The sequence below is a fragment of the Tauraco erythrolophus genome, chromosome 2 (genome assembly GCF_009769465.1).
Source record: "Tauraco erythrolophus isolate bTauEry1 chromosome 2, bTauEry1.pri, whole genome shotgun sequence".
NCBI lineage: Eukaryota > Metazoa > Chordata > Aves > Musophagiformes > Musophagidae > Tauraco > Tauraco erythrolophus.
Genome location: NC_141466.1, coordinates 115,156,612 through 115,181,069, shown reverse-complemented (window position 1 = coordinate 115,181,069; position 24,458 = coordinate 115,156,612). Strand labels below are relative to the sequence as shown.

Here is a 24,458-nt window from a genome sequence, read left to right as displayed (position 1 = left end):
GCACCTCCCCAGAGGTGCCCCAAGGTGCTGGGAGGCAGCCTGATGGCACTCATCACCTCGCCCCATCAGTCCGTTGCACGGGGGATCGCAGACAAGACGCATCCCCTGAAACGAGAAGAAGATGTCAGCACAGCTAAGGAGATTTCTGCTGTCATGGGACTGGGGGTCTGAGCTTCACCTGGACATCTCAGACCTGGACATCTTGGGTATCTGCCATTGCACCAGCAGCTCCTAGAGACTTGTGAAGGGGCCACCTGGTAGCTTGGCCCCTATGGCGTACACCCGCACATCCAGTGACCTGCACATCCTCTGACAGCCCCACCACATACCCTCTGGGCAAGCAGGTCCTGGTCTCATTCTCTGCTTCCCAAGTCAAGCCATGTAATCCTATAGTCCCAATGCTTCCAAAACCCATCTCTCACTTCAGAAGTAAATATCTATATATCTCTATGCATATCTCTTACTTTCTAAGCATGTATATAAATACATTATTTTCTTTTTTACAGTTAGAAATTGCATTGACACACGGGTTTTAGCATTTTGGTATCTATGCAAGATTCTTAGTTAAGATGAGCTCAAGATAGAAAACTTGAAAAATACTTCCTTTCATTTTTTATTATTTTTTAAAAGCCTACACCTGTAGCGATAAACTCTGTAGGGTAAATCCCATTCTTCAGACACAAAGGTCGTAGAGGTTTTTCTCCACCTGCTGAGGCTGTTTGGCAGCATACTCCTTCAGCCTGGAGCCCATCACTTCGTAGAGGCTTTTTGCAAGTGTGGTACCCACAGCCTTGAAGTTCCTGCTTTGAACAGGCAGGGCCCCGTTTCCCAGGAAGAACCAGAGCACAGGCAGGGCGTAGTTCTTGACAGCTTGGGGTTTCCAGGGATAAACAGATGTCACGAGCACTGTGGGGCGAGAGAGACAAGCTTCTTAACAACCTTAATGCAAACAAGTATGTACCTCTAGTTTTGGTGCTTGGAAGGCTTTTCTGGCTAAGATCAGCAAGCACAAAGAGGCCAATGATACAGAAACAGGCTCCAATGGCTGATCATCCACTGAACAGTACCACTTACCTCTGAGGACCTTAATTTCTCTAAATCAGACGTTTTGTATCTGTGATAGACTTAGCAAAGCAAATCACACACATTTTGTAAATCATTTCACTAGCCACTTCTGCATTACAAATGACAAAAATGTCAAATTGCTGTATGTTTCCACCAAGAAGTTGTCTAAACCAGCTGCTGAAGATTTTGAAATGCAGCTTAGAGAGGTAATTGAAAAATTTCTAATAAAAAGGATGATTCTTTTTTTGTGACCTTTGATGATAAATGCCAAAAGTCTTTGCTCAGTGGCACACAGCAAACGGCAGTATTATACCACACTTCAAAACTCCAGCCCACAGAAGATGTGTTGCTTGAAATCAGTTTTCTAATTTTCATTTATTTGAAATGAAGTTTCCTTAGAAATCTCAGTGACTGATGTCTGTGGCAGAAAGGTCTAATTTGAGGTTTTTCCCCTCATACTTGGTGGCTTCTACTGAACAGCTGTTTCAGACTTCAGGAAGTCTTAGCTAATTACTCAGATCCCATTGCTGTGGCATTTGAGCATCTCACGATTTTGATGGCATTTACCCTCACAATGTTCCCTGAAATAGGGATACTGAGATAGAAAAATCTTACAAAGGGGGCTGAAATGTAACAAAAAACAAGCATTTCCTCTCATTCTCTCTGAAGTCTGCTCTCATCTCATTTTCTGATCAGAACTATATTAAATACGATCAAAAACTTGCTACCAGCAGGCTCCTTGCATGGCAGATTTTGCTGAGAGATCAAAATCTGAAATGGTCTGGAGACAGAGTTCTTATTTTCTGCTCAGTGGAAATGTTATGCAGCAACCATTTATTACTCTGTAATGGAAGGACCTTCGTTTCCTCTACGCTGTAAATCTAGCATCAGTCATCACATTTAAAGAGCTCCTGAAAATACCTGAAGACAATTCTGGTAAGCAGTAAAAGGGTTATGGTACCTATTCTAAAATGGGAGTCAATTTGAGCTTAAACGCTATTAAACACAGCGGTCACTATGGAGCTTCAGAAGAGACAGAGCTGTTTGTTCCCACTAAATCCCAGCGAGAATATCTGCTCTCTCCAAAGTCGTCCCGATTTATGTTCAAATACTTGATTTGAAAAAGAGATTAAAATGACTGTAAAACTAAATTCTGTGTTTGTGGAGATTCACCTTATTCAAACTATCTTTAAAGGCCCTTTTACATTCGCTATGGCGAAACGTGCCCTTTTGAGATTCAGAATGAAGAAGCAAAGTGTATTAAACCTTGGATTAAAAGATACTGGCATAATTAGCAGTGGATTTAGCCCTAATTAAAGCAAGGCTACAAATAGTCTTCTCTAGTATATATTGAGATGATTATTTTTTCCATTCCTTGGCTATTGCTGACATTGCAAGCTACGATTCTAAATCAGTTATCGGCTGCGTTTGTAGCGTGTCGGGTACTGCTGATACAGAAACAGACTGTTTGCACATCCCGAAATGCTCAGAGTCCAATGTCGTATCTGCCATACAGGCAGGGAGCATCAGTGGGTTGAGCTGAACCGCCCACTTCTGCCCCCAAACCCTGCCTTGCACAAAATCCTTGCCTGTAGTATATGTTGAGTTTTCACCTACGCCATGACTCCCAGGCTCTGCAGGCTTCATCCCCAAAAGCTTCCAACAGGAAAATAAGAATCACATGATCCCAACACAAACTGATCCTCAGAGATACAGGTTGCCACAATTTTTTCTAACGGATGGTCTTCCGCTTTAGAAAAGGGACCTCTTGCAGACCTCCATCACCTTTACTGTACTGTCCTTCAAAGAGAGGAGCCAGCCAGGGTACTTTTAGCCCCTCTCATTCCTGAAGGCAGGTCCTGAGATGTCCCAGTGAGGGCTCAGCACCGGAGCCTGAGCACCGTCCTCATCTCACATGCCACATGACTCCACAGCAGCCAGGCAAAGCCCTGCCAAATACACCGAGGATGTGTATTTTGCAGGAGGGACAAGCTCAGGACCTTCTGCTGTTAGATGAGCTACTGCACTGTCCATTCAGAGCCATTCCCTCTAAATATTCCCACTGAAGACGTCTTGCCTTAGAGAAGTAGAAATTAGCTGAAGCAGGTGATACCTGAGAGATATTTTGTGACGTCCAGCAGACCTTGGCCGCTGAGGAAACGCGCTCGTTGGGCAAAGGCTTGCAGCAGCAATGCCTTATCTGAAAGAAAAACATTTATTTCTGGTCACTCTTCTGAGGTTATAAGAAAAAATAAATAAGAAAAGAGGGGAGGGGAAAGTGCAGGGGTAATTGCATTTTGTAAAAGAAAGTAAATTTCTTCCAGTTTCTGAGTCCTTTTCTTCTTCTTTCCTTCCAGCTTACTTGGGAGGATTTAAAATTCAAAAAGAAAAGCTCACATTTCACATTTGTAAATCCAAAGTCGACTGCTGTACAAGGAGCTGCGTTAAACATTTCACATCAGGGCCCTCAAATTTTAAATCACATATAAGCCGCGAAAATGTTTTGCATTCCACAGCTTTGCAGAAGTGACCTTCTCTCTCCTCTAACGAAAAGGGTGAGAAGGCTCAGAAGTCCACACATCCATTTGCACTTTAAGCTGATGTCAAATCTTTAAGTTACCTGTTGGAATCTACAGACAAGACTCTCACAAGAAAGAATTACTGCTCATTGCCAACACCATCTGGTCTTAGGGGCTCTTGTTACATCTCTGAAATCAGATCTTGGTAGAGAGACTGGAAAATGAACTGATTTCCCAATACCTGACTGTCGTACACATTTTAGTGTTTCCTATACTGTCTGTTGTTTATTTGGGGTCTTGTTTTAATTTATAAACTATTGCCTGAATCGATCTGCAAGGCTTCAGTCTTACCGCTGTGATAAGCCAAGCAAAGCTTTTCTTTTTCACTCTTCTGAGGTTATAAGAAAAAATAAATAAGACAAGAGGGGAGGGGAAAGGGCAGGGGTAACTGCAGTTTGCAAAATAAAATAAATTTCTGCCAGTTTACATGCTACTGTATTTGCCAGGCCCTGGCATGCAAACACGTAGCTTTCGGAGAGCGATAGGGATGGGCTGGAGGGGCACTCTGCAGAGCAGGTGTACTCCCAGTCAAAGCAAGCCTTAGGATCCCTGAGAACTTCAGCATGACCCTGGTAGGCAGCAGAAGACATGCTCTGCTGGACCTCACCCTCTCCCTACTGCAGGTACTGATTTTACATCAACAGGCATTCTTGCAGCCTCACGCTGGAGCATCCAGAAAAGGGGACGATAATGGGCTCCTCACGCTTTTGGAACAAGGGAGCCAAGGCATTTGTAACCCCACACATATGGAGGCCTCCAGGCTGGCTACAGAACAAGCATTTCATCCTTCATCTGATCTCTGATATCATAACATAGTATCTCATTAAATTCAAGATCTCAATCTTTGAATTCAAAATGACGTTTTCATTTGCACAGAATGCACATCTTAGAAATCCAAGTCAATAAAAACCAAACACACGCAGTTTCCCAGGAGGAAGGGGGAAAACAGTCATGACAAATGCTAGTCACGTCCCTCCTGCTCTTTTGGCAGGAACTTCAACTAATCCCTATAATGCCCTCTCTACCGAATGAATAATCAGACATACTATCCAGGTGATAAGCAGCATCCATTCAGCTGCACATCACAACGTGATACAACAGACTGGGATAGAAAGAAGGCAGGCAGGACTTCATAAACATCTTGTGGCAGATGGATATTTCCACAGATGACAACAACTATCAACAGACTCCATATTCACTTGGCTCCAAGATGGAGGAGCCACAGCTGAGGAGAGTCAATGCCAGAAGTCAGCCTTACCTAGGTGAGCAATGGATGCCTCCAGCACCTTCACAGCTGCAGCATAAATCCCCAAGTGCTTTGAGTTCAGGTTCTCAGTGACTGCTGTCACCAGAGAGAACAGCACTGGGTGTAAGGCATCTCTGAGAATGGGCACCATCAGAGCCAGCACCTCCAGCGCCCGCTGGCTCACTTTCTTGTTGCAATCCTGAAGTCTCAGGACAAAAACATCAAAAATCTGTCAAGAAAAAAAACGTCATGAAAGCAGGATTAAAAAGTCTTTGTTTCAAGAACTGAGGTAGAAACAAGTACTCAGCAATGTAAAAGAGGAACGTAATCCCTTCCGTCAGGTCAGCGCCTGCTGGCACAATTTCAAGTGGCGACAGGATAGTTCATAGGGTGTTTCTCTTTCCCTATAAATCATTAAACTAATCCCATTTTAATAATGCAAATAGTATCTTTGGTATTGAGGTATGAAAACAGGTATTGACGATGCCTATTTTTCCATGAAGTTGTCTGCAGTACTGAAGGTAGTTTTCATTTTGCCAAAACTGTGGCTGGATGAGATCCAAGTTTTGTTTTATCTGGCCCAGAACCTATATCTAGAGGAGTGCAGGGCTCTGAAGAACTCTTCAGGATCCAGACCATTTGTCTATCTAACAGGCAGACTTCAGAAGTTTCATGTGCTGTGCAGTTCTCACTAGAACAGCTTCAGTCCCTTGACAGCCACATTATCTGGCACCATTATCTGGAAAAGGGGAAAAAAGCAGCTGCTGGGAGGAGGAGGAAGATCTATTTCTAGTCATTTTCCTCCTCTTTCCAAAGAGAAAAAAAGACCTCCAGGAAGGGTGAGAAGAGTCTTTCCCAAGCAGAAAAGGGAGGAGGATGGAAGTGAAGTGGCAGAGTTGTGTCTGCACAAGACAAGATAAAGTTTACAAGAGCATCCTTTAAAATAAAATCTTACATTTTTTAAATCAACCCAGCCTGACACTTCTCTCCCCCATCCCAAACCATTTTTCTTCTAGAGGATAATTGCCAAGCTTTCAGTGGCTGCACTTCCTTTATTTCAACCTAACTGGTAATAGGAGACAGCAGGAGCTACAGAAACAGTAAATTCTGACATCATCTCCTGAACAGCACCAATAGGCACCTGTCAGAAAAATACATCTGGACTGAAATTACTTGCCCTAAAGCTTGGAGCTGAATTAAATTATTTGGGGTAAGTGTGGGACCAGCCTGTCCCAAACGACTAGTATGTAATGCCAAGACATACTGAGTTAACTGTACTGGTAGAGGCTTGGGAAAAGAGCTAAGGGGAAAGGAGCAATAGAGATGCCCTACATATACATACCTGGAAAATGTTAGTGCAAACGAGCTGGGGGCTGCTTTTGCAGTGATCTAGGAGGAGCAGCACTCCCTTCATTCGTGTCTGAAACTCCTTGCCCGTCAGAAGCTCGTAAAGGTCCTGGAGCTGTTCACTCTCTTCCGCAGTGCGAAGCACAGAGCGACGGACTGTCTTGCGGTGTAAGCTGAGTACATCAGAGCCAGACCTCAAACTGGAAAATAAAAACAAAGTAAGACCTTTTGGTGAAAATATCTTCAGTTCACTGCGAGGAAAACATCTTGAGGAGACTTCCTAATGATGTGATTTCAGCTAGATCCTGATCTGAAAAGCAACTTTGATCTGATGACAATCATTACAGGAGACAAGATGCAAGTACCATTATTGCGAGCGCTTACTCAGGAAAACCAAGGCACTGAAGATGGGATTAATCTAATCTGTCTTCAGATGTCTTCCCAGGTACTCATCTAGCATCCCTTTGTGGGGAAAAATAGGCACTACTTCAAAGCTGAAATGCCTCATCTTATGGGAGGTGTCTGTATTATACGGAAATTACTTGCTCTGGAGAGGTGTCTCTCCAACAGGTATGGGAATTCGGATAAATAGCTCAGATGCATCTGAACAGATCAATCGTACCCGAAGTGATTAAAGAGCATATCAGAAAGGATCCAGAGGATCAGCAACAGAGACAAAAACAGAAGCCAGCCATCCCACTCCTATGCTCACATTATTGCTTCCCTAGGGACTGAATCCACAGCTCAACAAACCCAATCGAAACAATTCTCTTGGATCCACCTCTGTCTGCCATGAGCATGTGGAGATCCTAACTATGCTAGAGAGGTGTGTGGTCACCTTCCTGCCACTGCTGAGCACAACAGAGCTAAATAAATCCACTCTGTTATCAGAGGAGAACAGGTACAAAGAGCTCTCCTGCTGGCACAGGGAGACAGCAAGAACCAAATTCCTGTCTTGAATGCTGATTGCAGCACAAGGGAAAAAACATGCTGTCCAAGAACCAACCAGTAATGGGTCTGAACAATATGAAGAGCTACAGAAAAAGTCTACATTGAGACATCTGTCAACCAGAACTGCTCAGAAATTGTCTTGCTGGTACTGTTTGAGGGTCAGAAAGCAACGATTCAAGTCAGGCCAAACCACATGCATGGAAAGTGCTAGTTCTGGGAACGGCATCTTGGTTCTAGACTGGGACTTCTTATCGCATCACCCATCTCAAAAAGACTCCACTCAGATAATACGCTGATTGAAACCACTTGTCTCAAGACAACCGGCAGAGACATGACCCTCTCACAACCTCCACAATATCCTCAACACTGCACTGGGTCTTTGGAGCTATATATGGTGGTTGTCTCTTTGTGAAAGTTTGATGTGGGGGAGGGGGTTCTGGTGGCAGGAGAGGGGATTTGCTCCCTGTGCCTCCAGATTGGACTCCCATCCCCCTTGCAGCGAGCCAATCGGCTCCTCTGCAAATTGCCCTATTTAAGTTGGGATAAAGGAACCGGAAAAGGTGCTTTGCCCAGGAGTGAGGAGAGGGGAGGAGGGCACTGCCCTCGCTCCCTGGCTCCTGGCCGGGCTGCTGCCCGCGCTGGGCCGGCGCCACCCGCTCAAGATGGTGGCAACGGAGCCAATTGGGGAACTCATGGAGCGCCCCGCTCCCGGGGTGCCCGCTGAGCCGAGCACAACCAGAGAGGACTAAGACCTGAGAGAAACGACCACGCAGACACCAGGTCAGTGAAGATGGAACGGGATGAGGTGTGCCAGAGCTGAGTTTCCCCTGCAACCGGTGGTGAGACGGCAGGCAGCCCCCCTGCAGCCAGGACAGAGTTGGTGGAGCAGAGACCCACTCGCAGCCCGTGGAGAAGCCACGTTGGAGAAGAGATGCCTGGGCCTGAGAGAGGTCGTGAAGCATGGGCACGACAAGGTAGAGAGGCATCTAGAGTCCGTGGGACGACCCACGCCGGAGCGAGTGGCAACAGCTCCCTAAGAATCTGAGACTGTGGTAAAGCCCACACTGGAGCAATCCGATGGGGAAGGATTGCGTCCTGCGGGTAGGACTCACGCTGGAGAAGTTTGTGGATTTTTCCTCGTGAGTAGGGGATCCACTGGAGAAAGGGAAAAGGGTGTAAGGACTCCTCCTCCTTTAAGAAAGGAGCGGCAGTAACAACATGGATGACCTGACCTGCACTCCCCCATTCCCTGTCCCCCTGCGCCGCTGGGAGGGAGGTAGAGCCGGGAACAAAAGGAGAGGGGGGTGGGGAGGTGTTGTTTAAGATCTGGCCTTGTTTTCTCTTTATCCTCTCAAGTAATCGGTTTTGTTTCCCTCTGTCCTTTTTAAGCAACTGTTAATAAATAGTTTTGCTTTAAGAAAGCCGAGTCTGTTTTGCCTGGGACCATGGTTGGTGGGTGCTCCCTCTCTGTTCTTGTCTCGACCCTCAGTCCTTTTATTCTATATTTCTCCTCTCCATTTCACTGAAGAAGGACTGAGAGAGCAGTCGCGTGGAGTTTAGTTGCTGGATCGGCCTAAACCATGACACTCTTCCTCTCTCTCAATTTTTGTGGAAAACCCTCCCCAGATGTTGTGTTCAGCCTAACGTAGAAGTAGACATTTTTTATCATAGAAGATTTGTGAGGCAAGGAAACAATCTCTGGCACAGCTCATCTCCACCAGAAAGATTTTACCGAGGAAGAGACATGTAAAGCTCCTCACGTGCTTTGTCAGATACAACAGAAGTGCTCAGTACCTTCCATCAGTAGGCGAGTTGTCCTGGACTTTCATCGAGTCGCTGTTGCTAGACTTCCTGGGGTCCTTGGCAGATGGACATTCACATTTACGGTCTCCCATCTATATATATATAAAAACCCAAATATTAATTTATAGAAGATAAAATAGGAAATTATTTGTTTAACAGAAAAGATATAAACAGTTTCACTGCCACCAAGAAAGGCTGAGGAAAACATTTCACAACATAGACAGAGGTTCAGTGATGTCTACTACTTGTTTTCAACAACCCAAGGCAGGTTATAGGTGCTACCATAACAGACAGCAGTATAAAATCCTGAATTCACTAGTCTTGAGCACAAATGGGAATAATGTAAACTGGTAGGGAAGAAGCCTTCCTAAAGGGAATAGCAGGAAACTTTTGGACTCTCTGGAGGTTTGTGCATTGTGTTGAGAGTTGATTTGGTTCACACTCACTCTCCTTATTCCTGCACAAAGGCACTGTGGGAAAATAACTGAAATTGGAGGGGAATGGGAGAACATTGTCCCCCAAAATTCAGCTACATCTCAACATAAGCTGTAATATCAGAGCAGCTCTGAGACGAGACACAGCTGCTCCTCCCAGGAAAGGCCTACGTAATACCCTTGAAATGGGAAGTAGAGTGGTACGGAGGTATCACGGCTCATCCCTGTTATCAGGGAAAAGGGGCGCCTGGTGAAGATAAAGATGAATCACAACCTCTGCCTCAGCAGTGATGGTGAAATCATGTCCTTTAGCTACCAAATCACACCTCCACCCGCCTCCGAGCTGCAACCACCCCTCACGAGAGAAATTTACACCAATCCTAATAAAGTTATGTATGACTAGAGTCACTCGAGCTCCACCTAAAAGAAATGAAAAAGGTATAAAATGGCAAAAGACAAAGGGGGTTTTTTTACACCTGAAAGTGAAATAATTTTCTCCTACTTTCCTCTCCTTTTTCCTCTTCTCTCCTCTCCTTTCCTTTCCTGTTTGTGGCTGATATTCAAAATACACCCACTTTCTTTCTAACCATACTACTTCCTTCACTGTCTGCAGATAAACACACTAAGGATCCACAGCTCATTCCCAAGAGCAAAACGATTCAGCGGAAGAATGAGAGAAAGAAAGATGAGGTATGTTTCATCTCACATCAGCAATCTTGGTACTTGCAAAAGGAGACATTTCTCCTGTCAAGCACTTACTTTCTGCTTAATTGTTGCCATAACTTCTTCCAAGTCACGTGAGGGGACAGACTTCTTCAAATATCTATCAAATTTTTGATGACTCATCAATATATTCAGCATCTTCTGTCCATAACACCTAACACAGGAAAGAAAGACATGAATGACTTTTTTTTTCTACAGACTATTCCTGTCTTTCCTCTCTTGTGAATAAACAAAGGAAAAGTTTTAGTAAAATAAGCTGATATTTTACACTCCTCATGCGCAATCCTTACGTGAGAAGGTATTACCTATTCAGCAGAGAGAGATATTTACCTCCACTTATTGCCACTGCACAATGCTGCCAGCTGAACACCGGAGGCAACAGGACAACGCCGGGCAATGGGAACATACAATTTTCCTCCGAAATTGTGGGTATGCTTCTGTGGGATCGAAGGATCCCGTGGCATGAGCAAAGCACATCCCCTGCTTTGCTGTCACGGCTTATTTGCAGCGTCTTGCTGCCATTGCACAATAATTTACCTTTCTGTCACTGGCCGAGAAGCCAGGACAAATCACCTCATGCTTACTATTGACTACTCCAGACTATGTGTCTGTACACAGACAGCTGGTTGTTCATGTCTTCTTGCCATCTATCAATGGGAGTTTACAGTAATAATCAAAGCAAGGGGTTCTTTTTGGTTTTGCTTTGGTTTGCTACTATGAAACTGCAGCTGTCTTCAGAGGAAACCTGGAGGTCATTCAGCCACAGACAACGTTCTACAATGATGGGGAAGCAAAACGTGTGACGACCACCACAGGCAACTAAATCTGCAGAAGGGATTTAGAAAGACTGAATACATTGGTTGAAGACAGCCGGAATCTTTCCAGGATCGTCTTAACCTTCCCAGATACAACAGTCTGGGATCATTCAGGGACCAAGAGCGGCCAACGCTTCAGCTCTGCACTGCGCCCACAAGCCCAAACAGGACCGGCGGAGCAAAGCGAGGACAGGCCGGGGGAGCCAAGAGCCCCCCCGCCGCAGGTACCTCTCGCGACAGGCGCGGCCGCGGCTCCGGCAGCGCCCCCGCCCCTCCCAACATCCGCCAGCCCCGGCGCGCGGCGAGCGGCGCATGCGCGGGAATTCGCGGGCAAACGGCGCGTGGCATTTTGGGAGCAATGGCGCGGTGAGCGTGAGCGCTCAAGAGGGGTGGTTGGCCGGTGGATCAAGCGCACCCTCAGCAAGTTTGGTGATGACACCAAGCTGTGTGGGGTGGTCAACACACTGGAGGGAAGGGATGCCATGCAGGGGACCTTGGCAGGCTGGAGAGGTGGGCCTGTGCGAACTTCACGAAGTTCAGCAACGCCAAGTGCAATGTCCTGCACATGGGTCGGGGCAAGTCCAAGCGCAAGTACAGGCTACGGAGAGAACGGAATGAGAAAAGCCCTGAGGAGAAGGACTTGGGGTGCTGGTTGATGAGAAGCTCAACATGAGCCTCAATGTGCGCTGGCAGCCCAGAAAACCATCTGTGTCCTGGGCTGCATCAAAAGAAGCGTGGCCAGCAGGTCGAGGGAGGTGATTCTGCCCCTCTACTCTGCTCTCGTGAGACCCCACCTGCAGTACTGTGTTCAGCTCTGGGGTCACCAACACAAGAAAGATATGGAGCTGTTGGAGCGGGTCAAGAGGAGGGCCACAAAAATGGCTGGAGCACATCTGCTATGAAGACAGGCTGAGAGCATTGGGGTTGATCAGCCTGGAGAAGAGAAGGCTCCAGGGAGACCTTCTAGCAGCATTCCAGTCCTTAAAGGGGACCTGGGAGAAAGCTGGAGAGGGACTTTTGACAAGAGCATGTAGTGATAGGACAAGGGGCAATGGCTTTAGACTGAAAGATGGGAGATTTAGGTTAGACCTAAGCAAGAAATTCTTCACTCTGAGGGTGGTGAGGCACTAGAACATAGCCCAGAGAAGTTGTGGCTGCCTCATCCCTGAAGGTGTTCAAGGCCAGGTTGGATGAGGCTTTAAGCAACCTGGTCTTGAGGAAGGTGTCCCTGCCTGTGGCAAAGGTGTTGGAACTAGATGATCTTTAAGGTCCCTTCCAACCCAACCCATTCCATGAATCTATGATCTGAATAAAGAGTCATTCAAGTTACAGGAATTTGGCAATGGTTCTTCTTTCTGGACAACTTCATGTTACTCGGTACAGCCATTTCCTTAGATGACATAATCTACACTGTGAATTAACTTTCTTAATATCTACTTTATCTTCCACTCTTTTGTGGTTTTATCATTTATAGCCAGACATCAAAGAGTTTTCAAGTTTTCGGAGGTATAATGAAGATCATCACCTTGTGTCCTGATGACAGTCCTGAGCGAGCTTCACCAGCGTGTGCACCAGCTGCTCAGTTCTGTCATGTGCTCCCGACAGCAGCTTCTTGGCTCCAGTTTGCTCCACCACGGTCAGAAGGTGTTCAGCTGCACACTTCCGCACCAGAACGTTGCGGTGCCTGGAAACAAATGAACACACACAGGGGCAGAGGGAAAAGGAGGGCCAGAAGCACAGTCATTAGTCCCTGTCATTGCTGGGGGAAGGAGATGTGTGTTCTTGCTGCCAGTTTAGCCACCTCTAGAAGATTCTGTCCTCAGATAAACACAGAGTTGGCACTGTACAGAAAGGCTACCTGCAAGGAAGAGGGAGGGATTCAGTCTCCCTGGACTATTTGATACTTCTTTTCTTTCCCAAAATTAACTCTGAGAAAGAGGGAAATGAAAGACAATTCATGCTGACTCATCAGAGGGCTCCCACTATACAGACAGCTGCAGCGAAACAGGGACTTATCCCACCCGTTTACCTCTAAATCTGCAGACTCTTGGAAAAAAAAGCCAAAATTAGAGGGGAAAACCCTGTGGGCCATAAAGCTGCAGAATATGCAGCCAGTTGGTTCTTTGAGGCTTGGCAAGAGGTACGTTTGAGTGTTTCAGCCTTTTCAAAAGCTGAGGAAAGGGTAGCAGCCGTTTTAGCCAGGTTGTCCTTTCTACAGGGAGCCTATTTGAACCTACTAGCCAAAGCACTACTATTTTAAGGCAGCACTTGCTTCAGCTATGCCATGGGAGTCAGCCTGTGAAGGCACCTATGAAGTAGCTCACCAACTCAAGGCAGCATCAATTTGAAAAGAAAGTGGAGCTCTAAGGACACGACGGTCTGACAGACTCCCCTTGGCAGGAGCCGTGTCTGCTGAGCAGGCTATGCTACCCCCAAAGGGTTCTCCCCCACGTGCTCCGTGTCCCAGCAATAAGCCTCCTTATTTTTCAAGTTAATGGCTTAATGATGACACATGGTTTTTTCCCAGAGCCTCTGTGGTTAGTGTGAAATATCAAAAGGGCGCTCGCTCCCTGAAAGCCACAAGGCTGTATCACCACCCTTTGCAGAAACTTTTGCTTCCCTGTCATTCACCATGTCTAGGCAGCATTGACAGACTGTGAGAACAAACGGGCTGCAGGAGGGCAGAAGCAGATGACAACAGGATGGGAGCAAGGGTAACCAGGGAATCTGATCCCCGAGTTCACAGAAGGTGCAGGAGAAAGGACTCTTCCCTCCCATCATGCCCCTTCTGCCTCCCATCCCTTCCCTCTACCCACACAATTTCAGGTGAAGGATATCACTGAAAGAAGAACACCATACCGGACTCCACTAGCCATGAGAGCCGTCATTGCTCGTGCAGGAGTCACGCTCTGCACCATGACCCCCAGGGTCCGATTGGCTGCTTTGCGAATGAACTCGCTGCAGTCTGCCATCCTCTGGAGCAGGACACTAGCAGCTGCATCCACCTCATGGTCCATGTTAGTCTTCATGGTCCTGAAGAGCTCTCCAAGCGTGCCGATTGCAAAGCAAGCCACCTTTGAGCGGAGGTTGTTCACCTGGGGAGGTCATGAGGGAAACCATAAGAACCACTTTGTAAGGAAAATCAGTTCACCTAGACGAAAGTCCACAGGTCCTGCCAGGAGCCTGCTCCAGCACAGGCTTCCCACAGGGTCACAGCCTCCTTCAGGCATACACATGCTCTGGTGTGGGAATCTCTGTGGGCTGCCAGTGGATTTCTGCTCCACCATTGACCTCCATGGGCTGCAGGGGCACAGCCTGCCTCATCATGGTCTTCTCCCTGGGCTGCAGGGGAATCTCTGCTCTAGCGCCTGGGGCACCTCCTCCCCCTCCTTCTTCACTGACCTTGGTGTCTGCAGAGTTGTTGCTCTCACACACTCTCACTCCTCTTCCCAGCTGCCGGTTGTTGCACAGGTTGGGTTTTTCTCCCCTTCTTAACTGTGTTATCACAGAGGCCCTACAGTTGCCAACTGGCTTGGCCTTGGCCAGCAGCAGGTCCCTCTTGGCTGGTGCTGGCTGTCTTGGACGCAGGGGAAGATTCTAGCAATTCTCACAGAAGCCACTCCTGTAGCCCCCCCACTACCAAAACCTTGCCATAAAAACTTAATATAAAGCCTTCAACATCATTAAATATTGGCTAAAAGGACTGATTTTCATGGAAATGAGCTAAGTCTTACTATCTTCTGCAAGCAAAGGAATATTTTCTCTATTGGGCAATCGTGTAGTAAGAGTACAACGCAGCTGGTTCAGGCCACAGACAAGCACCGAGTTGGACACGTCACCGCAGATGTTATGAAGGAGCTTAGGCTGAGACCTCTTGTTAACTGATGAGAGAGTGAAGCTGAGTGCGGCTGCGCTGCAAACCCCACAGCCAGGCCGCTCCAAGCACCCAGTGGCTGCAGTGCAAAATTCCACCAGTGCACAGAGACAACAGATCACTGGAAAAGGCAAATTGCCACAAATCACCCAGAAAAGAAGGAGAAGACATCATCAGGAAACACTGGAAAATAAATGCCTGCAGTCAATCCCCCGGGATGCTGAGGAGGAGGAGGAAGTGGAGGAAGCTGGAAGGCAGAAGCTGCAGTGTTTAATTACAGTTTGGGCAGAGATTTGGGCTGTGGCAAATCACCTGATTAGTGTCTCTGTTTCTGCATTTGTATATTGCATGAGAATGACACCTAGGTCCAAGAGGAGAGAGACAGATGCCCTACGTACCGGTAGATGTAGCTCTATGTACAGACAGATCATATAGCTAGGTGACACAGCTGTTAGAAAAATGAGGACTAAAAATAGTAATTAAGGCAGACACCGAGCACACATCTAAGTGAACAAGCAGATATCCACTCCACGGCCCACATACGAGATACATGGGACACACTTAAACACAAAGTTCTTACCTCTTCAGTAACTGCCAGGGAAACATCACGAAGTCTACAGAGAAGGACTTCGGAGTGGCAGATCGCCAGGCGTCTGACACTGGAGAGGCCCCTTGCCTTCTCCTGCCTGAAAGGCAATTACCAAAAGGAGTGATTTTTCTCACCGCCCAAGAAGTAGGCAGCACCCTCTGAAATCACCAAGGTGTCGACTCACACAACCAGAGGGAGGCGCTTCTCATGCAGCACTTAATCAAATGGTGGAACTCTTTCCACAGGATGCTGTGGCGGTCAAAGGGTACATAACCCCAAAAGGCAAATAGATGGTTTCAGAGCGGATGGGTTAATTTGTGGCTGTTAAACAGGACAACCTTCCTGAAATCCCTGGCACATGAAGTCCCTGTGCTGCCGCTTCCTGGAAGCTGGGAGACTGTTTCCTGCACCCTCCCTGGACCCTGTCACTGAGATACAGTCCCATCTGGCTGGTACTGAGGCATTTTCCATTCTTTGCCATCCCCAGAGGGCAGTTCAGGAGTGAGAGTCTGCACTGCCACCCCATAGCTGAGTTTGCACTCTGTAATTTAGTCACGTCCCTCCAGGACCCTCAACCCCCTGAAGACTTCACTTGCAGCTACATGGAGCAGAAGGCAAAGCTAGGAAACAGCATGGACCTGCTGCGGCTGTAGGATTGCTACAGACCAAGGTAAACAAGAGGCTGTTCTCACATCTTTATACTGGGACTGCTTTGGAGTGGAATCACTAGTTCCTTTTGGACATCTGGGCAGTCTGGGCCCAGAGGCACTAGCAAAAAGCATTTCTAACTTAGGTTTACACTGAGAGGGAGGAAGAGTGAACAGGGGGCTTTCTTACCAGTCGTCACTGCTGAGGCACGTGAGCGCGTTGAGCAGCCCCTGCTGTGGATCAGGGAAGGGTCTGGCTTCCGTGGTGTCCCCACGCTCTGGATCCTCTTCCCGCTCCAGGAAGTCCACAGCAATGGCTGGCAGCAAGTTTGCTGTAAGGAGAGGGTGAGACATCAGTGTCGCATACCCCAGGCCAAGGCACCCCACCACAGAGCAGACTACAACCCAGTCCCCCAGCAGAGATTACAGATGGGTGCAAACTGCCATTGGTTCAGAGACTTCCCTGCTGTCTGGCTCATTGCTTTGCCCAGCACCCAACTATCTCCCAGTCACCTCCAGCTGGGTACCACAGCCAGCTTGCAGATTCATAGTGCCTGCTAGAGCCTTACCAGTACTTTATTCAATTCAGCTTAGGCTAAGGGCTCCAGCACGGCTCTGCAATGCCAGCTCCTCAGCAGGGAGTGCTGTCAGCAGGATAATCTCTGCTATCACCTGAGCAAGATCTTTTGTGTTTTAGTTGGAAATCGTTTAATTTTGTGCCTTCCAGGTTGCACCTTGGTTGAAAAGCATTCTTTTGGACTCATCTATTCACTTTCCCAGAGGCTGCTCTCAATTAGAGAGCCTGAAGCCCCAATGTAATTTGCAAGACAGAATCTTCCAGTCTGAAAGATTTGATAGGAGAAGGGAGGAAGGTGATATTCTGTGACTGAATCAGTGTGTGCCACAAGCAAGACAATTCATGCCTCTGTATTTTTCTTTGGAAAGAGGAAACAAATCCTATTCAAACTTCCAGTCAGATGCATGTGTAACAGCCTTCCAGTCTGATTTCAGACATTTGCAACACTAGGCAGATAGCAAGCAAGTAAAAAAAAAAAAGGCCCACAACTATAGCAACCACTTACTTTTTTTGCCTGCATCCTCAGGGTCGACACTCTGCAAGGACTTCTCTCTCTCTTTCTCCCTCTCTACATGCAAAAGCTCCATCATTCTCATTCGATGCTGCTCTATCTTCTTCCGAACTGACTTGGACAAGATAACACGGACCTAGTTGCAATGGAAATACGTTAGGGAGCATAAATAGAGATACACAAACGATACACAACCCCTCATCAGGAGTACAGTGCTGGAGTGTCATAGTCTTTAATGCAGCTCCATACACATCCCAATAGTTTCAGAAGAATTCCTCCTTTCCTCGCCTTGGTGTACTATTACACCCAGTGACATGTAACACTTCATTGCCATAAACTTTCCCTGGTCCAAGACAGTTTCTCAACCTATGTCAGGAAGCCCTCCTTGAGCCAAGAGACTCGCAGGAGTGCTCTAAGACGTATGAAGAGCTCACGTTACCAGTGAACAGGCAGTTCAGTTCCTGCAGGCCAGGGCAGGGGAACAAAACCCCTCTGCAGTAACCAGCAGTGAGAGGTAACTGGCTGCTTCTTAACACTCACAGCCAGTAATTGCAGCTGCTTCTCACTTCCTTGCTTCTGAACGACTCGGCTGCTCTCTGAGAGCACAGGAGTGTGAAAAAGGAGTCACGTGACAACAAGTTTGAGAAACATTGGTCTTAATGAATAGAAAAATTCAGAATGAGAGGGCTGTGAGATACAGCAAGAAAGGTAACCAAGGAGAAGCAAGCTCTCCCATTTTATTTTGCAGCCTTGCTTATGCTCAACACTATAATCTTTGCTGCTGTGCTTCCGAGCACACACTTTGCACGTACTCACTGATGTGTAGCGGTCTCTGCCATTCAGATCTGCTCTAAACTGGCCTTCATACATAAAGAATATTTCTTGCATAACCTTAGTACCATCTCCCAACCAGTGACTTCTACACCAGGCAAAATACTCAAGCAATTGCTCTGGAGCATGTATTCCCAAGAAAATGTGCTCCCCAAGAGAGGAAGGTCATGATTTTCAGTGACAGTGCGTGCTGAGCACTGAACAGTCACTGAAAGGAAGCTCACCCCTGTCCTTAGCGCTTACCCTTCCATTGCTGTCCGTCGGCTCATCGTCACTCAGAAGGCAAGGGCTCATGAGACGATCCGTGTCCTTGTCCAAACTGTGTGGGAAGCCTGTTAATGGTGCCACAGGTTCACACAAACGTCCAGCAGACTTCACACCACCACTAATGCGATGCTGGAGAACAGGCAAGACAGGTTCCAGAGTCTGGAGCTCTGATAAGACACAGATATAGATTGGGCATTAGAACAGCACGGAACATATGACCTGTCCAAACAGATGGGGCACTACCATCTGGCACTGGCAGCAAAAATGGCATTGCTCTGTTGGCCATCAGACACAAACCTACTGCAGATAGAGTAGGAGAAGAAATTTGTAATAATAAACCTAGCATACGCGATTTGAGGTAAAGGAGTTGCAAAAAGGAAGCCTCAGTTCATTACTCAGCATTTAACTGAGGCCTGTGCTTTTAAGAGGATGGAAAGCTCAGATCCTGCATAGGCTGGCTCCTTTTTTAAGGCTCTTTCTCTGTAAATGGAAAATTCACAAGGACTTCCTATCACACAAGGTTTCACTATTTTTCCCAGTGCCAAAATAGGCAATGTTTGGTTCAGAAACAGCTCCAAGGGAAGGTTTTCACCTTCAGGTGTAGGAGGAAGGTGTGGGAACATTTCTCATTTCATGTGAAGCACCTTGTTTTTCTCTAATCCTTGTGACATTAGAGAGCATGCAGGGAGATAAAAGGCACAAGCACGAGGTAGAGGAACGTATTCTTTTCCTGCTGTGCATTTCCGGTGGCCCAAGGTACCCCTGTAGCTCCTGCCGTTTGTAACTCAATGCTGGAATCATTTTCACTGGATCACCAGAGCACTTTCCCAGTGACTGAGTTTGGGGGGAACCCTCTGAGCCCATCAAGGAATTGAAAAAAGTTACAGGATGGTTTTCGACTGAACTTTCCCAGTGCCACCCACGGGTCAGGATTCCTATGTTCACTTTAGGGCAGGCATGCCCTGTACCTACCTGGAGATTTACTGGTCTTCTCTTTGCTTCTGCTGCCTGATCTTGGCCTTAAGAAAATTGAGGATAAAAGAATATATGAGGAGGTAGAAAGAGAAGGGGAAGTAGCATTAAAGTAGGCAGACTTTCTTAGCAAGGTCTAAGTGCTAAGCTAAGTGTCTCTCACTCTTACATACATCATTGTTACTTCAATTTTACATTACAGGTGAACAGCATATTGGAGATCCTTGTCTTACCTCATCCCCAGGGCCTCTTGGAAAACTGGGGGCTGAGAGCTTGGGTGAGGCACTGCAGTGCTGCCAGGAACCTCTTCAGATGGTCTTGCTGACTTGGGGATAGGGGGAATCACAGCCACTCGCAGTGACTTCTTCCCATTCTCACCACTGCAATGCAAGGGCAGCAGGGAAGCCTGGAAATAGTAGAACAGAGTGCTCAGCTTGAGCGTCCAGCCTTCCTCCTTGATGCCACGAGAAGTTTAGCCATGCTTTGAGCTAAGACTTGGCAGGAAAAAAAAAGCCTGATGGAGCAGCTTGGCCTAGTATGGGCAATGAAAAGGGAAGTGGTGAGGGAGAGACCATGTCCCACTCTGTTGCCAGTTCCCTCCCCTCACTCATCTCTCTGGCAATGGCTGCATTCCCATCTGTCATCCACCTGCTTGGCCTAAGGATGTTCTGTGCTGCCATTGCCTCTGTTAGCCTTTCTGATGATACGAGAATGGGTTTAGATCACTACCGTCTCACTGTCCCTAAAGGACCTACCAGCCATTGCTGAACTCCAGCCGAGTCCCCACAAATTCATTTTGCAAGCTGTCAAAACTTGCTTTTCTCAAGCCCATCGGTTTTTCTGCTTCTGCCCTTCCTACAGTCACCCACTAGCCTTTCAGCCCAGATGCTAACGTGCTCTCTGGATGGTCAGTGCTCTCCAGCTCCCACACGATTCATCTCAGGTTCACTGTCACAAATGAAGTTCAGCAGAGCTCTCTACGTTGCAAAGACAGCCTGAAGCACAAGAATGTCCAGCCGAGCTCTTCCTTGGCTCAGCTGCTTCCCTGAGTTCATACCACAGGGAAAGAAGATCTCAGAGCTCTGCCTACAGGAAATAAACCAAGGATCCACCACATGTGATTTGGCTTGGTTTCCTTACTTTATATCCTTTTCCATCTGACATCAGCTCCTTGTTATTCCCATCGCAGTCATCACAGCCTGTGCTATTTTCCCCATGCTGCTGCTCTCCGTTGCTCATGGTGCCGGGCTCTGAGGAAGGAAGCCTGTTCTGGATGGGAGGCACAGGCTTGGAGGTTACCAGGAGCCTCTGGGAAGCTGACCTGGGAACTATGGGCTTAAGGGTAAGCCCCTCAGAGACACTGCAGCCAGTCAGGCCTGCAAAGAGGAGACACAAAGGATGTGAGACACAGGGAAACATGCTCATGCTGGCAGCCACTTGAAGCAGGCCAGTGGACAACACTTATCCACTTCCACAGAGCCACCAGAGGAACACCCTGGTCCTCTGGGCTCCTGTCAGACAACAGGGAGCCCGTGGATCTGTGCTCACCCAGAATAAGTCACCTGCACATACACTCTCTTCTCCTCTCCCTGCCCCACAGTTGTACAGCCCCCCAGCAACAGGAGGGCTACGCAGGGGACTGAGAGTAGGGAAGGTTATTGTAGGGGGGCACATGCAGGGGAGAACTGTTCACTGGGAATGTCCGCTAGTTCTCTAAGATGGGAAGAGACCCTTCTACCCTCAGGACAGCGGGCAGGCTCCTGTCTTACCTCTCGGTAAGGCAAACAGACCCTCGGACATGCTCCTCGTCTTCAGCTTGTCCTTGATCTGAATGGCTTTTGGGACAGCGCTGCACACCACCCTCTCTTGGAGGTCCTGGGTAAAGGCTTGGTGAGAAAGGTGGGAGAGATCCCCTTCATCCCCAGTGCCAAGGCTGTGCACACTTGCCTTGCTGACCCAGTCATCCAGGGGAGAGATGGCCCTTGGGGATGGAGGTTTCCCAGCTCCATCCACATCCCATAAACTCAACTGTTTCTTCATCTGAGTTGTTGATATGGACCGAGAAGAAGCTGTAGATCAGGTAAAAGGGAAGAATTGAGTTAGTTGACCTCATTATCTTTACAGTCAACCCATCTAATGAGTGAGGCATTCAAGGTGGGTTTTTTTTTATCCTTTGGAAGATCAGTGTGTTTTTATTTTTCATAAAACTAGCATCAGTTTAATTCTTCTGAGCAACCTTGAGCTAGCAAGCCAGGAGAGAGAGGTTGAAGGCCTCACTGGTGAGAGGAGGAAACAAATTGCCACACAGAGCCAGCATATGAGGACTGACCTCTGAGGACCGTTTCTCCTTGAAATATTTTTTTTTCATTTGACTGGGGCCACCATTGCATATTCAACCCCTTTCCATCCTCACCTTTTTCAGTGGTCCAACTGCTGCCACGAAACTGCAAGTTCAAACTGATGCTTCCACCTCGCAGAGCTGTGTATCTGGTTTTGAATTTGGGAATCCTCCCACAGCAGACAGCAACTGGAGCGTGGCACTTAGCTTTAAAATAAGGACAGTACAAATGACTCAAATTCGCAGCATTTGAGAGAGAGAGGAAAGAATAGACACCGCTTTTCCAGAAGAGACTGACACACCAGTAGTGACCTGGTCACTGGTCTCTGCAAGGTCTGTTTCACCTCACTCTGCCGGTGCCTGGGTGGTCACTGGTCTCTGCAAGGTCTGTTTCACCTTACTCTGCCGTTGCCTGGGGAGGTGCTTGCATTCCAGCACTGTGACATCACAACAGTCTACTCCTTTGCATATGTTTGCATGTGTTCTGCATATGTTTGATGGATGGACCACTCGGTGGATAAGGAATTGGCTGGATGGTCGCACTCAAAGAGTTGTGGTCAACGGTTCAATGTCCACGTGGAGGACTGTGACAAGCGGTGTTCCTCAGGGGTCAGTACTGGGACCAGTGCTATTTAACATGTTTGTTGGAGACATGGACAGTGGGATCAAGGGCACCCTCAGCAAGTTTGCAGATGACACCAAGTTGTGTGGTGTTGTGGACACGCTGGAGGGAAGGGATGCCATCCAGAGGGACCTTGACAGCCTGGAGAGGTGGGCCTGTGTGAACCTCATGAAGTTCAACAAGGCCAAGTGCAAGGTCCTGCACGTGGGTCGGGGCAATCCCAAGCACAAGTACAGGCTGGGCGGAGAATGGATCGAGAGCAGCCCTGACGAGAAGGACTTGGGAGTGCTGGTGGATGAGAAGCTCAACATGAGCCGGCAATGTGCACTGGCAGCCCAGAAAGCCAACCGTATCCTGGGCTGTATCAAAAGAAGTGTGGCCAGTAGGTCAAGGGAAGTGATTCTGCCCCTCTACTCAGCTCTCGCGAGACCCCACCTAGAGTACTGTGTTCAGCTGTGGAGTCCCCAACATAAGAAGGACATGGAGCTACTGGAACGAGTCCAGAGGAGGGCCACAAAGCTGATTTGAGGGCTGGAGCACCTCTCCTATGAAGACAGGCTGAGAGAGTTGGGGCTGTTCAGCCTGCAGAAGGCTCTGGGGTGATCTTATAGCAGCTTTCCAGTACCTAAAGGGGCCCTACAAGAAAGCTGGAGAGGGACTTTTTACAAGGGCGTGTAGTGATAGGACAAGGGGCAATGGATTTAAACTGAAAGAGGGCAGATTTAGATTGGATATAAGGAAGAAATTTTTTACATTGAGGGTGGTGACGTACTGGAACAGGTTGCCCAGAGAAGTTGTGGCTGCCCCATCCCTGGAAGTGTTCAAGGCCAGGTTAGATGAGGCTTTGAGCAACCTGGTGTAGTGGAGGATTCTCTGCCCATGGCAGGGGGCTTGGAACTAGATGATCTTTGAGGTCCCTTCCAACCCTAACCATTCTATGATTCTATGATTCTATGTTTTGCTAGTTGCCCATGCACGACTGCAGGATTTCCTTCCTTACCTTTCAAAGGGTAAACAACTCACAATGGTCTCTAGAATTTGACAATGTCTAATAAATAGATGCTTTCCAAAGCGAGTTTCAAAGTCCTTTGTTTCTGTAATTTCACTCCATTTTGGGTTGGGTTTTTTTCTGGGTTTTTTTGGTTTTATTTCTCTTCACAGCAAAGAAAGTACTAGGGCACAAACAATTAATCACCAGGTGTTATAACCAAAAGGTTTGCAGTCTGCATTAAATATCCTAAATGGTCAGTGGGCTTAGTTATTACTGTATTTCTAGGATGCAAATTATTCAACCAAACCTTCTCCTCTGGTCTGCTTCACAGTTGCAGGGGTTTATTCCCCACTTTCTTTACTGCAGAGACACCCATAACCATAAACTTGTCCTGCCTCAAAAAATTTCTCATCTCGGCTGTTCCTGAAAATTCAAGATTGTACGCAGTGTGTTCCCTGCCCCTTGTCCAGGCCAATATCTTCCCCATTGCCCAGCCTCTCCAAGGCTGGGCCCTCACTTGTACAGCAGAAAGAGCAGCTGCTGCACTTGCCAGCATCTCCAGGGTCTCGTGATCAGCACTTTGAATGCAGCTTTTGTACACGTTCTGCCTCCATGCGCCAACCAGCATTCCTGGGCACCAGCACTGCTGCTGCAGGGGAACATCCTCCTGGCAAAGGCTGCAGGAACAGGATTGCAACAAGCCCTGGCTGACGAAGTCTCCAGTCTGCTGCAGCCCTTTACCTGCTGCAAAATCATCTTGTGTTACCATGGCAGAGGGAACAACGGGCTCTTTGCACACGAGAGACTACTTGATGTGCTGCTGGTCCTTGGGCCTGATACCCCTGCCGGTGGGTTCTTCTGCAGCGTCAGGAACCTGCAGGGAGAAAGAATACAGCTAGTGCAAGTGACAGCCACCTATCGCTGGCATCGTCCTGCCTACAGGGGTTCCTGAGTACGAAACTGCTCAAGGCAGGTGGTGTTAAGACAACCTAAAAATATAGTCAAGCTCTGCATTTTCCACATTCTGTCAAAAATCGTGGCCATAAAGTCCAAACACTGGAGGAAGACCACTGTCGGCATAACGGGGGAAACACAACTCCAGCGCAGCAGCCGCTCTCCCCGTGGCTGGATGGGCACGGCAGCAGAGGCAAGTCTCTCACCACACCCACTGCTGCTGGATCCAGCACAGTGCATTGGAGTTGTTCCCACTGAACTCGGCACTGCCGCTGCAGCAGGAGCATCATCTCACACATTTGATAACAAAGAGCTGTAATGT

General features: G+C 47.7%; 1 protein-coding gene across 1 annotated transcript; it reads right to left on the bottom strand.

Moving 5' to 3' along the window:
* Positions 1 to 673: 673 nt before the first annotated feature.
* Positions 674 to 23,951, bottom strand: LOC147529294 (TOG array regulator of axonemal microtubules protein 2-like). Its single transcript, XM_086626338.1, has 15 exons — positions 23,924 to 23,951; positions 21,645 to 21,776; positions 21,001 to 21,300; positions 18,236 to 18,426; positions 17,156 to 17,297; positions 16,264 to 16,405; positions 15,418 to 15,523; positions 13,823 to 14,058; positions 12,489 to 12,647; positions 10,185 to 10,302; positions 8,983 to 9,083; positions 6,233 to 6,437; positions 4,903 to 5,119; positions 3,179 to 3,265; positions 674 to 906 (listed from the first exon to the last, which is right to left on the bottom strand). The coding sequence occupies exons 1-15, from the start codon at positions 23,949 to 23,951 to the stop codon at positions 674 to 676; spliced, it is 2,397 nt and encodes a 798-aa protein (XP_086482464.1).
* Positions 23,952 to 24,458: the final 507 nt, after the last annotated feature.

Excerpts from the sequence above, each read along its gene's own strand:
- LOC147529294 (XM_086626338.1), bottom strand. The coding sequence starts at position 23,951 with ATGGTAACACAAGATGATTTTGCAGCAG. Across the intron at positions 16,406-17,155 it reads TGAGGATGCAGGCAAAAAAA|CAAACTTGCTGCCAGCCATT; the intron begins GTAAGTGGTTGC and ends CTCTCCTTACAG. Across the intron at positions 15,524-16,263 it reads TGCCTCAGCAGTGACGACTG|GCAGGAGAAGGCAAGGGGCC; the intron begins GTAAGAAAGCCC and ends ATTGCCTTTCAG.